The 14070-nt window shown below is 45.2% G+C and overlaps 1 protein-coding gene across 2 annotated transcripts in view; it reads left to right on the top strand.

Annotated features, from left to right (window-relative positions):
* The window catches only part of LOC100120460 (heterogeneous nuclear ribonucleoprotein L), a 51156-nt gene that overhangs the window by 26646 nt on the left and 10440 nt on the right, over positions 1–14070 (top strand). For both annotated transcript variants that reach the window (XM_031926532.2, XM_031926533.2), the window contains exon 6: positions 12638–12701. In XM_031926532.2, coding sequence (XP_031782392.1) covers positions 12638–12701 — 64 coding nt within the window. The remainder of the gene's footprint in view (positions 1–12637; positions 12702–14070) is intronic.

Raw genomic sequence — 14070 nt, 5'->3', positions numbered from 1 at the left:
TATGAATGATTCATCGCCGCAGAGCCAACCGCGACTATAAATTGAAACGCTCCTCGCGGAGAGATTTGCACGACGCTGCGAAAGAAAGTCTAAAAATAATCCCAGAGATATAATCTTGCAGTGTATACCTCTTCGCCGCGCGGTAGAATTCATTGTCTCGAATTTCAAGTACAAACGAAATTTCCATCTCAAACGCGCCTTAAGATTCAGCGCAGACACACTCGAGCACTCTGTACACATACGTTCGAGTACACACACGTGCGCGTGTGCATCGAGTCTCGAGAGCGCAGCAAGATCTCCCAGGTAATTTCCTGTATATTTCCCCCCGGTACGAGTCGCGTTTGCGCTCTTAGAGCTCGTTTATCGACTCGTCTTGTCAGATCCCACGCGGGAGAGATTATTATTTCTCCGCGCGCGATTACACGTTCGCGAGCTTTTCTTCTTAGGCAGTCGCGACCTTTTGATTCTTAACAGAAAAGCTCTATCTCGTTTGAATTTCAAATTTCGCGCCGTACCTTAATTAGGCATATGTATTCCGCGGAGCTTTGTCCACGTCGATAAATCGTGTAGACGCTCGAAAAACGGCTTTTTAATTCGCGGGAGATGCGCGTCGCGCTCCGCGAAATTGGAAAATCGAGCGTTACAGCCTGGTTAATAACGATGCTTGCGGGTTAGTGGCGCATGAAAAATTCATTGCTGCCTCGTCGCTATCCGACACGTGACGGACGTGGCAACGGTTCTCACCGGTTAAAATTATTACTCGGCTGCGTCGTGTAATTCAATTCTACTTTTTGCTCTGCGTAAAAAAATAGCTCATACTTTCGTGTTAAGAATCGAGTAGCACATTGAGAAAATCGAAGTGAAAAACGCATCATCGCGCGCAAACAGTCCTCGTAATGTTCGATAAACGTCACTCGTACACGATAGTGTAGCACAGCCTCCTACTCTCTCGAATAGCCGCTTTTATGACATTTTACTGCCGCGCTTCCTCTCGTTCGGCCTGATTTACACGCGGCGTTTAAATTTCGCTGCCACTCGCAAATCTAATTAATCCTGACGCCCAGAGAAAGAGAGAGAGAGAGAGAGAGGAGATAGCCGCTCATTTGCTACCGACTAATTACCGACAAATCTTCGACACCGAGAGTTAACAGCCTGCGTTTTTCCAACCGAGAATGTCCCATGTTGGTTATTTTAGTCGAGCTTTAATTACACAGAACACCCAATCGAGTCGTTAACGCTAATTTAATCGAAGCTTTATATGTATTTCTAATTAACATCAGAGTTTGCTAGCCATAGTTTCATCAGTGCAATTCATGCATACACTATACTGGCGAAAGTTCATCAGCCATTCTTCCTCTTAGACGAAGGGCCGAAATTTCCTCCCGGAAATTCTCGCAGCGCTGCGTTTGTACATAAGCGATGAACGTAGTAGCTCCTCCTTCTTCTTCTTCTGTTACGCCCCGTCAAAGCTGCTGCAGCGCTCACTCCGACACCAGGGAGAGAGAGACGGGCCTTGAATACTTCATGTCCCGATGCTACGCGTAATACCTCTCGGGTATTAAATCATCGTTGAAGAAGAAAAAAAAAAGAAAATTTGTTTAAGGAAAGCATAAGGAGAGAGATCGTTATCGTCCGGTACACAAAAGCTTCTTTTAAAGCGCGCGCGGCTAGCCTTTTGCGCGGTAATTAAACGCGCCGGCGGCTTGCCATATTCCAAGCGCGTTGATGACTTGAAAGGCCGTCGCGCATCAAGCTTCTTCTTTCTAAAGCGTCGTTTATCGCATCCTCGTGTCGTCTGACGCTTTATGGCTTTATTTTATACGCACGTATACTCGCGAAAAGGACGCGTCGATGATGCAGCGCGGGAGAAAAGCTCGTCGCTCTCTTTCGAATATCTTATGGAATACACACATACACACACACACGCGCGAGAGATGAATGGGCATAGGCCTGGGAATTATTCATTCAAGTCTAGGGAGCGTGTACGGCTGTATACGAATATACATACCGACGGCTAATTAGCCCTGCTGGTATAATATATGGCGCAAGCTCTCGAAGGTGGTCAAAGCAATATAATTAGTGCTAGCTCCTATGCGCCGCCGACTCTTTGTGCGGCTCTTAACGACGTGGATATTTGTCGTTTTCTCTCCTTTAGAAATATGAGGAGAAACTTTCACGTGTATGTATATAATCCCATCGATCCCTCAGGTTATATATATATCCCGGTAGACGTTCGTCCGAAAAAGCTCGCCGCACTAAATACACACTTAATCGCCGGGAAGAAGGAGAGAGAGAGAGAGAGAGGTATATATCTCGCGGCGGGCGCGCGTTAATCTCGAGCCCATGGTAAATTTCGAGGCACGAACCTGCTCTACATACCGCGAGCTATAAAGCGCGCGAATTATACGGCTAGTGAAATTAGCGCCACTCGCTCTTACGGCTTCCGGACAGCAGAGCACATCAGGTTTCTTTTTACTCCTTTTCGTCTCTCTCTCTCTCTCTCTCTTTCTCCGAGTAATGCGTTGGACGAGACCGATGTTGTTGTACGTATGCGCTTTGTTGTTTTATTTGATTTTCCAGTGTAAAATTGGACAATCGGTATAAAAGTGCCATTGAATGGCGAACAAGCGCAGTCCCGTGTTATTTTGTTGCCGAACTCGTGCGCTTTTTTCGCTCGCTTCGAAAGCTTAATCGCGTCGCCACGATACGCCTGAATATTTGAAAAATAATCCGCGCGGATCGCGCAAAAGTTGTCCAGCTCCGCTATACTGGAAACGAAGAGAGAGAGAGAGAGAGAGAGAGAGAGAGAGAGAGAGAGAGAGAGAGAGAGAAAATTCGCTGTATACCCGCGCACTGTGGCCGGGTAAGAGATTATCGCTGAAAAAAGCCTCACAAGAGAAATTACGGAAAAAGCTCGTCCGCTGCGGTTACACGCTCAAAGGCCGCAACGTTGTTATGAAAAAGACGAGAGGGTACATATACATACATGCTTGCAAGCTCGTCCTACTTGGTGCTGTAGTTTAATTACTCGCCGAGAGAGCTTTCCTCTCTCTCTCTCTCTCTCTCTCTCTCTCTCTCTCTGTCTTTCAGAGCACAATTTTCGAGAAAACGTGTGTCCCTCTCTCTTTGCGATTTAAGCACGATCTAGCCGAGCTCTCGTGTATAATTTGCACCGACGACGGATAGAGCAGCAGCAGAAGCACTAGTAGCTACGAAAGGGAGTAATAAAGCCGAGGAGCTGGCAGAGACTCCTGAATTTATCGATGCGCGCTCGCGACGGCCTACTCTCGCTGCGCATTATGTACACGTATATCCACACATTACACGCGTCTAGTCGTCTCATTTTCTCAAACGGCGAATATAAACGAGCTTCTTGTTATTGCGAATTCCTCGGCTTCTTTCGTATTTCATACTCTCTCGATGAAATTCATATAGGTATATATCGAGTTTATATACACGATGAGGCGCGATCGATGAGCCGCTCGCGCTTGATTAAGTTACGCGCTAACGGCGCCGGGAAATTAGCGTCTACACGGATGCGCGATACGCTATACCCGCACCCTTATCGCGTCTTCCCCCCTGAACTTTGCTACTCGCTTCCAGAGAGCGCGTCGTTACACCGATAATATAAACTCCCTCTTCTCCACGGGTAATCACGGGTCTCGACTAATGTATCCATGTATATATGATGCGCTACTTTTTCCTTGAAGATCGTCAGCGCGAAATTTTACGCGACGAAGTAAGAAACGCTGCTCCAATTGCCGGCTAATTGATGGATGATTTTAAAGGCTGATATACCTCTCGAGAGCATACCGGCCGACGGATAAATCTTCATTCTCTCGAGCCTCGCGGGTGTCTGGGCTAATGAGTAGTCTGCGTATTTCACACACACGCACACAAGCTCGTGTGTGTGTGTGTGTGTGTGTGTCCGTGTGTAATCGATTCACGCCGATCATTCCTCCGAGCAATTATCCATACACCGCGACGTCGGGGTTATTGAATTAGCGCCGATGGATTTATCGATTAAGCTGCGGCGGCAGCCGTGTTGTTTCCGTATTAGAGCGAGCTTCTGGGCCGTTTATAACGTATTCCTCTGTATACAGATGAAAAATAAAATCACGGAATATAACGAGCTCACTCTGCTGTGCATTATACTTCCTTTCGTACAATGAGGATAACGATAACGATAATAATGGTATACGAGAGAGAAAAAACGGAGAAGAAGAACAAGTTACAAGTCTATGGCATTACGTTCGTTGTTAAATCTCAACGTTTCCCCCCCACCCCGGCGACTCGCTATTCGCTTTGAGAAAGGGAGTTTTTGAAGAATGCAATTGATGCAGCTGAGATCGCGCGAATGAAACGTAATTGGAACTACGAGAGAAATAAATAACCACGACGATCGTGTCGCGAGTACGGCGATAATGGATTTTCGAAATTTTCGCGCTCGCGGAATTCGAAAAAAGCCGTAACGAGATGAAACCCGCTCCGAGAGATAAAAACTCGAGAAAGGGAGCTAGAGAGACAAAGCTGGGACTTAACTTTCCTCGACTTTTCAATTTCATTTGGGGAGTTTACAAAGGGAAAGGAGAACGTGCTCACTCTCGTGATTGCGCCTTACGTTCTATGAATATTGTTCAGACTTGCGAATATCGTATATATATACTGAACAATGCGCAATTAAGAACATTAAAGCCTGTCATTCTATACGTTCGCACAAAATCGAAATAATCAGCCGACAACTATCCGTAGTATAAACGAGTCGTGCTTGAGAAAACAGAGAGGGTTGGCTGCCTAACGCGCTTTGATGTGTTTTGTTAGGCTTCCTCTCCCCGCGGCGAAGAAAACTTAAAAGTTTATGTTCTACTCTCGCGATGTCCTTTCGGTTACGTGTCTCACAAATAAATCCATCACCGGTAAAACAATACACGCGGGGATGGTCCTGTCGAGTTCTCGGTTGATCGAAATATTCCAGTCCTTATATTCAGCAAAGTCGGGTCCCTGCGATCGGGATTACTCTCTCGGAGTTTCGAACAATGGAGCTGCCATAATCCGCGCGGTACACAGGGCTGAGCCTAAAATTAGACCGAGGCGTAAAAATAATGCCTCGAAGCGAAAACAGATGTGCGCCGCGTGAATTTTGACTCGATGGCTCAGGATAAAGAGTCTGCGCGTTCGAGACCCACATCGCAGCGATGCGGTTCAAGAGGTCGTTCAATTTGGATCGGCGAATTAACGAGCGAACTAAAGATAGCCTCCCCCCACCGTTAAGTCTCTCTTCTTTCTCTCAAAGAAGAAGAAGAAGAAGTCTGCCCGTGACAGCTGTGCTACAGCCCTCGTTATATGTTATACGTATACCCTTTTCTATCATCGATTTTTTAACGACGCAGAAAAACTGTCTCTCTCACGTTATACGTTGTTGCACAGCTATCGCACAATACTCGCGTAAGTAGCGCTTTCGTCTTTCTCCCTGTGCAGTTCCGTACGCGTGTCACTTTGAAGCGTCGTCGCGCGAGATTTATTAATAAGTAAGCAGCGCTGCGCGAGGATAACGCGCGGATAAGCTGAATTTTCGTAGCAGACGACAAATTTATTACTATACCTACTAACGCGACGCGGCGTTTGTACGAAAGTTATGCGCGACTAATGAAAAATTTGACAGTCCGATGCGTTCGCGGGTATAAACAACTATATGCGTCAGCCGCGCGGTGTCAGTTTTGAATGCAGTGCATATAACCTGGTCGTATAGTAGGAGCTACGCGCGCTAGGGTTATTTCGGGAACGTGACTTTGATATGACGTGCACCTATACGCGCCTCGACTCTCCTGAGGATCCGGTATGATGCTCCGGGATTATGCAGCAGCTGCTGCTGCTGCTGCTGCTGCTTCTGTTCTCTTGGATTGTTGTGTGTAGTGCTCTGGTCAGCCCGACGAGTCTTTGTTTTATTCTCGACCATCCTTGCGCGTAATGTAACCTGTGTGAAATTTTTGAGGTTATGTTCGCGTAATGGAATCGAAGACGGGAAAGGACGGGAATTTACACAGCGACTTGCGAAGAGTAAAATATACATTCATAGCAAGCGTTCGAAGGACGCGTAGTTGGAGTAAAAAGAGGAAAGATGATAATCGCAGAGTCAGCGCCGAACACGTATACTATGTATACTATACATACACGAAGGCGCATACAGGTAGGCTCATTACTATGCGAGGCCAGCGGCGGTACTACCCTATAGCCTCTCTCTCTCTCTCTCTTTCTGTTCAACCGATTTCCATTCACCTCGTCGGGATATTCTATTCCGAATTCTGTCTACGAAGCTTGCACGGCACAGTCAATGAAGCTGAATTTTAAACTCCTCTCCCTCTGCGGTCTGTCCGACCATTTTTTTTTCCCATCCTTTATTCACTTACGAATGCATACGTATATAATCGGCTATTCTTGGAGCCACATATATATAGAGAGAGAGAGAGAAAGCGTTTAAGGCCAAACTTTGCAAAAGGGCGTGTGAGTGTACGTGCAACGAGATCCAGGCCGCGCGTAACAGACGTTGAATTACGCGCCGAATTACGTAAGACAACGCACGAACAGCTTACTCGTGCACATGCACATCGAACACAAGCGAGATGAGGTAAAGGACGTCGTATATCCGTTAGTGGTTAGGCTCTCGAGCACAGCGAGCGCATATATATCTTGAGCGAGCCGCGCGTTTGTTGAATCCAAGCCTTAACGAGCCATCCCTTCGTCTTCGACCTTATAATGTCGTCGCGAGCGCGCACACGCCTCTGACCGATTAAATTCGGACGGTTTAATTGCGCCGATTGCGGAACGCCCAGATTTATCGCTCGCTTTACTTTACTTTTCGGCTTTTGGCTTTGGCACTTCTCGTCTGCGATGCCGCTACGTCGCCGTCGAGTATAGAAACTTTGTGGGGTATTATAACAACTTTGCGCATGTGTGTGGCTTACTCTCTGGCGCAGGTGTATATATATATATATATATAGTTTCTCTCTCTATCCCTGCTTTTGACAATTGCCGCGGTTACGTCCTGGGTAAATATCGACTTCTCTCTTATTCCGAACAAAGTGACGCCCGTATGCTAATTGCAGCTATGCTAATTCGGATTGGAGAGAGGACGGCTGCGTGTCTTCCGCAGCGATTCTTCCCTTCGGCGACGTTTTTGCATGCGGGAGAGGAAAGCCGCGAGAGTTCGGAGGAAAAAAAACGCAGAGACAGGAAAAAATAAAAATATATGGAAAAGAAATCACATAAATGAATATCCTGATGAAGTGGAAAGTTTTGGACCGCGAAGCGGAGCGTAATTACACGGCGTTAGAAAATTTTATTTGAACGTAGGCTTTGTACTTTATTCACGAGTCTGATGATTCGATTGGCTCGAATGACTTTAATTTTAGTACGAAAATTTATGAACGTAATTGTTTCCTCCTTTTTTTCCTTTATCTTTCCAAAGTATTATCTTCTTGATGCGAGCTCATCCATTTCGCTCGCAAACTCGGACGATAAAAGTAGATAAAATTAAAAATTCAACTGTACTCCGCAAACAAACTCGATTAAAGCGGGCAAATAAGAAAACAGCCACAAAAGCAAGAAAAGAGCCGCGAGCGAACTGAAATTCTCGATTTTCGAATCCAAGCAAATTGCTTCTCCGATTGGTTATCCAGTCTCACCCATACAAGAGAGGGACATCGCCCCACCGCAGCAGCAGCCGAACAATCGATTCGCCGCTATTTGATTAATCCAGATAATTATTGGAGCCTAGAGCCTCTCTATTTTCACCTTTTCCGCTACTCGCTCGGGCTATTTTCCTCCGACGCTTAATGTCCCTCGGCTATCTTTTAAATTCGTCGCCAATCAATCGGCGATGCCCCACGCGATAGATAGCTCGCTTTCGTCCCCATATCTCTCCGCGAAATCAAATCAGTCCGCGGCTCCGAGAAAAAGTATGACGAGAGAGCAGCCGCCGGAAATAGAGCGAGAGCAAATTTCTAATGCAATTCCTGCGTGAACGAATAGGCACAAGCTTGTTATACAGTCGCTAATCTTGTTTTTCAGTATCGAACGCAGAGTAGTGTAATCAGGCGAAAAATTACACGGCCGAGGAAAGAATTTAGCCGACTGGATTAAAAGTGTCAGCGGGCGAGTACAATGATAGTTTAATAATGAGTTTTTCTCGCGAGCTCAAGTGGAAAACGTCGCGGTTTTTTACCCCGGAACGCAGACAAATACACGCGAGCTCGGGCTCTCTGTAATTGGACTAATTTATTGTTCTGTGCCTGTTCGGCTTCCGGCTCTCTAACCTTATTAAGCCGTTTCTCTCTCTCTCTCTCTCTCTCTCTCTCTCCTTTTTACCCTCATTTCAAGATTTTCAGCCAGACGCACAAAGTTTAGCGGCTCTTTAGCGTCGGGATCATAATCCCGTTAACCTCTCGCTCGCAGCGCACAGATAATTCAAGAGCTTTATAAGCGCGAGTTATACGAAAAAACCTTATCCTTCCTTTTTACCGTTCGTTAAAAGCGTTAATTCAATCGAAATGCGGCGAAAAATCCCGGTACTTGTCATTCTTATCGAACAATGATACAATGAACGCGTCGCGGCGTGTTTACAGTGGAAAAGCAACGCTCAGAAGAGAGATAAAAGCATAAGCCCTCGAATAATCGTGCCTAATTTATTCTCTCTCGTATGCAAATGGAAAAGTTTAACGAAGCCCCCGCCGCGCGAGTGCATACTTAAAAAAGTGCCAAGCCGCGACTGCGGCTTCTCTTCTCTCTTTCTCTCTTTGTGTGTGTGTATATGAATGTGTGCGAATGCATAGGCTCTAGAGCACGTTTGGCCTATTAACATTCGGATTAAAAAATTAACGCTTCGAAGCGACGACTTGATTATGCATACCTTATTATTATTCTAGTACTTCGTATAGTGTGCGTTTTCGATGATTTTCCGCGAATCGAAAGATCGCGCGCGTACATTTAAGGCTCGCATTGCGCATCAGTTGCTCATAGTTGAGGCACAGGATGCGCTCTTCCGCACTCGCTCCCGTTCGCCAGGCGCTTTTGCCAAGCTCAATTAATTTCAAAAGTGTATAGACGATCCATAGCTATGTAACACGAAGAAGTTGGCCGATTCATCACGGCTCGCAACCATATACCAGACAGACACGGATCAATTGGCCTACTATCGCCCGCCGGCATATCAATTCGAGTAAAACTGTTTGTTTAACCGAAACAAGAGCGATCGATTTTCCAGCTTTACGTAAGCGCGACGCTCGTTTACTTAAGAGCCCGCCTAGTGTGTATATATATATATATATATATATATATATGTATACGCATATGCTCGCAAGGATGAAGCACGCAGCTATACGATCGTCCGGTTATTTTTTTTTTTTGCTACCGCGCGCGCTTACATAAATCTCTCGCTCTCTATTGTCGCATAAAAATCTTTGTGTTGTACTCTCTCGCGGAATCGTAAAATAAAAAAAAGAGTTATACTCTCGCCGCAGAGAGCACGCGTGCGCGACTGTATTATATACAGAGCCGAGTGAAAGCAGCAGCAGCGCGAAATCGTACGATATTTTTATTTTGTCTGGAGAGTCGCTGTGCGGAAGAGAGAGAGAGAGAGAAACCGTAGAAATATGGGCGCGGAGGGAGAGAAAACCGAAGCGGAGTAGAAAATTAAAGAGCAAATTGACACGCGCGCAATTGGAGATTCCAGATGTATATTATAACGTGGGCGCCGTGGGGAATACCGATTGGAAAAAAAAGTCGATGGAGCAGCTCGTTCGGTTAATTAGCTCGTTACACACACACACACACACGCTCTGTGTCCCTGTTGATGAGCTGCGCGAAAAATTGAGTATATGTGTAAGCTTCGTTGTAATTTGGATAGACGCGTGCAGCAGTGGTAGTCTAATTGATTCGCGCGAAGACGCGAGAGCAAGAGGCGTGTATGAAAAAAAAAATGAGACGAAGCAGTGCCGTCTGGAACGAGAATAGTCTTCTTACACCGTACCGCATGCAACGTGTATCGCGGAAGAGATGGTGGGGAGCCTCGCGCGGCGGACTTCCGCTACCGATTTCGTGCCAAATGTCATAATAGGCTCGCTAAGTGTTTGTCGAATTAACCGGCAATTTGCTGAAAATAAATCGCGCAGCTACACTGTGTGCTTGCGTTTGTAGCTTTCGTCTTAATGCCCGTATGCACGGAGAGTGAGAGCGACGACTTCCAGGAAAGACTTACATGCTTGACGCTCGAATTCTCGCACATTGTTGTGTGCCACGCGCGGCAGTGCGAAAGAAGACAGAAAAAAAAAATAACGCGAAGGTATAGGGATGATGATGCAAGTCCCAGAGCGCGGGCACACGCGATCGAAAATAAATCGCAATAATTTATAGGAGCGTAGCCTGCCTAATCAGGTTAATTGGAAAATGTAAGCTACTCGCTTATGCGCACCGGCACATACACAGCGTCTCCTTCTCTCTCTCTCTCTCTCTCTCTCTCTCCCTCCCTGATGCACGTGCGCTGCAAATAAATTAGCATAGCCGAGCGTACAGCGCCCCTGTCATTTCCAGGCTCGGGAATTTTCCCCCTCCAATGGACATCAGCTGTAGATGGCGCTCGCGCTTGGCGTCGCTTCTCGCGCGCCCTGCGCGCCGCGGCTTTACATTATATTTTCGAGAAGAAAGAGCTTAGTCGGTATTATAAATTTACGTCGCGTGACTTCTTCTTCGCGGCGCTGCACACTCGGCCAGACTTTTACGAGGCGTGAATGCTTTTTGGCCGGCATCGCCATTAACGACATCTGCGTTTTGTCTTCGCTCGTTATGATGACTCTCTCTCTCTCTCTCTCTCTCTCTCTCCATAGCTAAATTGAGCAAATGCTAGGAATGCCTCTCGCGCCCGAGCTACGTGCAGTTATTAAAATATGGAACCTGCGCGCGCTGCTTCGTATTGTTGTAAAAAGAGACACGCGCGCGCGCGCGGAAGGGGCTCTCTCGGGTGTATGCGCGCTCTCATATACCCCTGGCGTTAATTGCACGTGGCCGTGTTATGTATACACGTATGCATAAGCGCGAGTAAGAGAGAGTGAGCTGTCGGCAGTAAAAAGCTCGCGCGAGTGCTTTGTGTGTTTGGAGAATTAAGTCGCGCTTATACGAATAATACGAGAATCGAAATAGAGGAGAGGTTTCAGCTTAACTCGATGAAATTAAGGCAAATATTGTCGTCTGGTTAAAAAAAAACTTCCCTGCTATAATGAGAACGACCGAGAGAGGAGTTTGAAAAAAAAAATTATGATTTTTTTATCAACGAAAAGATAAATATTTATCCGAGCTCGCCCGAGTTTATAAACTGGAAGTGTACACTCGAGCGAAAATTTCCCCGATTATTCGCGATTCCGCGGTAGAAAGAGCTCGTTCGGAATTTTTAATGCGCAGCGAATCAACTCGCAAATATGAATATTCAGCGATGACATTAATATCCGATAATCCGCGACGAGTTTAATGAAATACGCCGGCACTAATGCTAAGCGGAAATGGCATTTCCTCGCGACGATAAACGTCGTCACGCCTTCTGTGCTTTATTGAAAGCCTCTTCACTCGGGGCCGGCTCTTGAATCGAGAGCAGCTTCGATAAATATTCAGCGCAAAAAAGTAACAAAAAAACTAGAGAATTTCGAGAAATGGACATACAACCCTTGAATACGAGCGATTTGTGCGAAGCGTTATAGGAGCATCTCGTCTGCAAATTGAATAATATAAGTTGAGACCGACAGGGAGCTGTCGTTACGGATTCCTTTGTGCATGCCAAGCTCTCGTCGTCCGGGTATATAAGCGATCGAGCACACGCGCGACAGGTGCAGCGACAACACCGGCGGAGCTGGCTATTTCGATGAAGCCCACCGAGTGCTCGCGGGATTAATCAAAACATTGACTCATTGGCTCGGTGGAGCTTGATTCTTTTCGAGAGACGACATAGTCGAAGCGCACAGTGGTGAGCTGATTTTGTTTTTGGATAATTGGGGGAAAAAGTTGTATTGAATTATCGATGAGCTATTGGTTCGCTTATCGCTCCGCAAAAGTAGGTTCTGTCATGAATATTGAATCCGTTGCAATTATTTTTAGAGCCGACGCTGTCACGAAGATCAATCGATGTAGGAGAGATTAAGAATTTAAACGTTGCATATCTAGCCGCTGTTATTAACGCAAGTTCGGGCTATAAATTTCTCGGTTTTCGCGCCGATGCCTGAATTTTAACCATATGTTTTCAGCTCCCAACGCGGCTCAGAAAAAGATTATATACGCCTGAGGGTCTTCCTCGAGCTGCTTATGCGCTGACTTTTTGCCATTCTTGGTTTCTGCGCTAGCCGTCTACCCGACGCTTTTACTTCTCTACTCTTCGCTGCTGCTATACCTTCTTTCGAAAAATCCCTTTGCTAGCAAATGTACTCGATGCGATTTTTTTAAAGAAAAAAATTGCTCTTTTCTCGAAAATGCAATTTCCTTTGCCTTTTCGCTTTCGGTCTCCCTTCGTTCAAAGAAGTTTACAGAGAGAAATAATATTTTTACCGAATGCCTGTACGTAAAATTCCCAAACTAATGGTCGTCGTTTATCGTTATGTTGCAGCCGACCAAACTAAATGTGTACAAGAACGACTCGGAGAGCTGGGACTACACTACTCCGGCAATAGGTGAGTTTTATTCGTTGTTCTTTTTGCGATACTGATTTTAGCAGTGAAAACTGTACGGAGTTCAATCGGCTTTTTCGTTCGACGATCGACGTTTGTTTTTTTGTTTGCTTGCCTGAAAAATGTTTTTTTCTCTGCAAAACCAGAACGGGAAATACACGGTGTATAAAAGTCTATTGAACTCCAGCGACGAAGAAGAATATGATGAAAAATGACGAAAATGACTGTAGTCCATAATATACAATATCATTAAATATCATCCTGACTTATTAGAAAAACGATTACCAACAACGACAGCTTCATTAATTACGAGTTGATTCGACACAATATATATTGATCGATGAAATAATTACAAATCTGACACTTTACTACAGAAAAAAAAAAATATATATATATATCTGAATCGTTCCATGGCAACTAAACCATAGTCACAAGTTTACATGACTTTATATGAAACCACGAGAACACTGAGCATTTCATAATGAGGATATTACAGAAATTGAAAAGTATCGACAAAATAATCGGTTTTGCGATTGGGAGAGTTATAGTATTTTCTAATGATATACGTCAAACAATTTGCAAATAATGACAAAGTCAACACGAAAGTTTAACGATGGTTTCCCGAATCGAAGTATCGAGCGAAGTAAACGTTCTATATACGCCGGCAAGAAAAGAGCCGCCGGTATTGAATGTATCGTGACTGTGTGTTATTTACATTATTTATCGAACTGAAGTATTGCTATACGGCAATACGGCCGATAATTTCACGTCCGGTTTTCTCTTCGCTGCTTACCGAGTGTACGCTCGCGTTTGCGCTCTAGTTTTCAAACTAAAACGTGTCGCATTATATATTCCGCTATCGAATTCTTCTTATTTTTGCAGAAGCTTTTTATTCGCTTTCGCGACGTCGACGCCTATTTCCTTTCTCGAAAAATGTACGACGCTTATTATTGGCCATCGTGACACTCGTACACCGCGATATCGGTGCACTGCCCGAAATAAAGACTCTGACGTTGATTAAGAAAGGTTCCTGATTTTGTGTGAATTTTATTTTTTCATCGATGTTCTGAATTTTCGCGTTTATTGTTGGACTGTTACCGGCTTGAATTATTTTATCGCGAATGAGCGATTTTAAATTAACCACTGATACAATGAACGTCATTTTTCGTTCGTTATTGTTCGAAAACTGCAAAATTCCAAATTCAGAGGAAATTTACGAGACTTATTCGCGCGTGCGTTAAAAATAGCGAAAAAAATTGCAGTTAATGATTCGGTCAGCGCAAATAAAGGCCACCTACAAGTTAATATACATCGTAGGTATACATAGCGTTTCCCGGCTGTTAAAACGAGTCGTTTAACATGGACACACAAG

This window comes from Nasonia vitripennis, chromosome 3 (genome assembly GCF_009193385.2).
Source record: "Nasonia vitripennis strain AsymCx chromosome 3, Nvit_psr_1.1, whole genome shotgun sequence".
In the NCBI taxonomy this organism is placed as follows: domain Eukaryota; kingdom Metazoa; phylum Arthropoda; class Insecta; order Hymenoptera; family Pteromalidae; genus Nasonia; species Nasonia vitripennis.
This window is presented reverse-complemented; position numbering and strand designations above follow the sequence as displayed.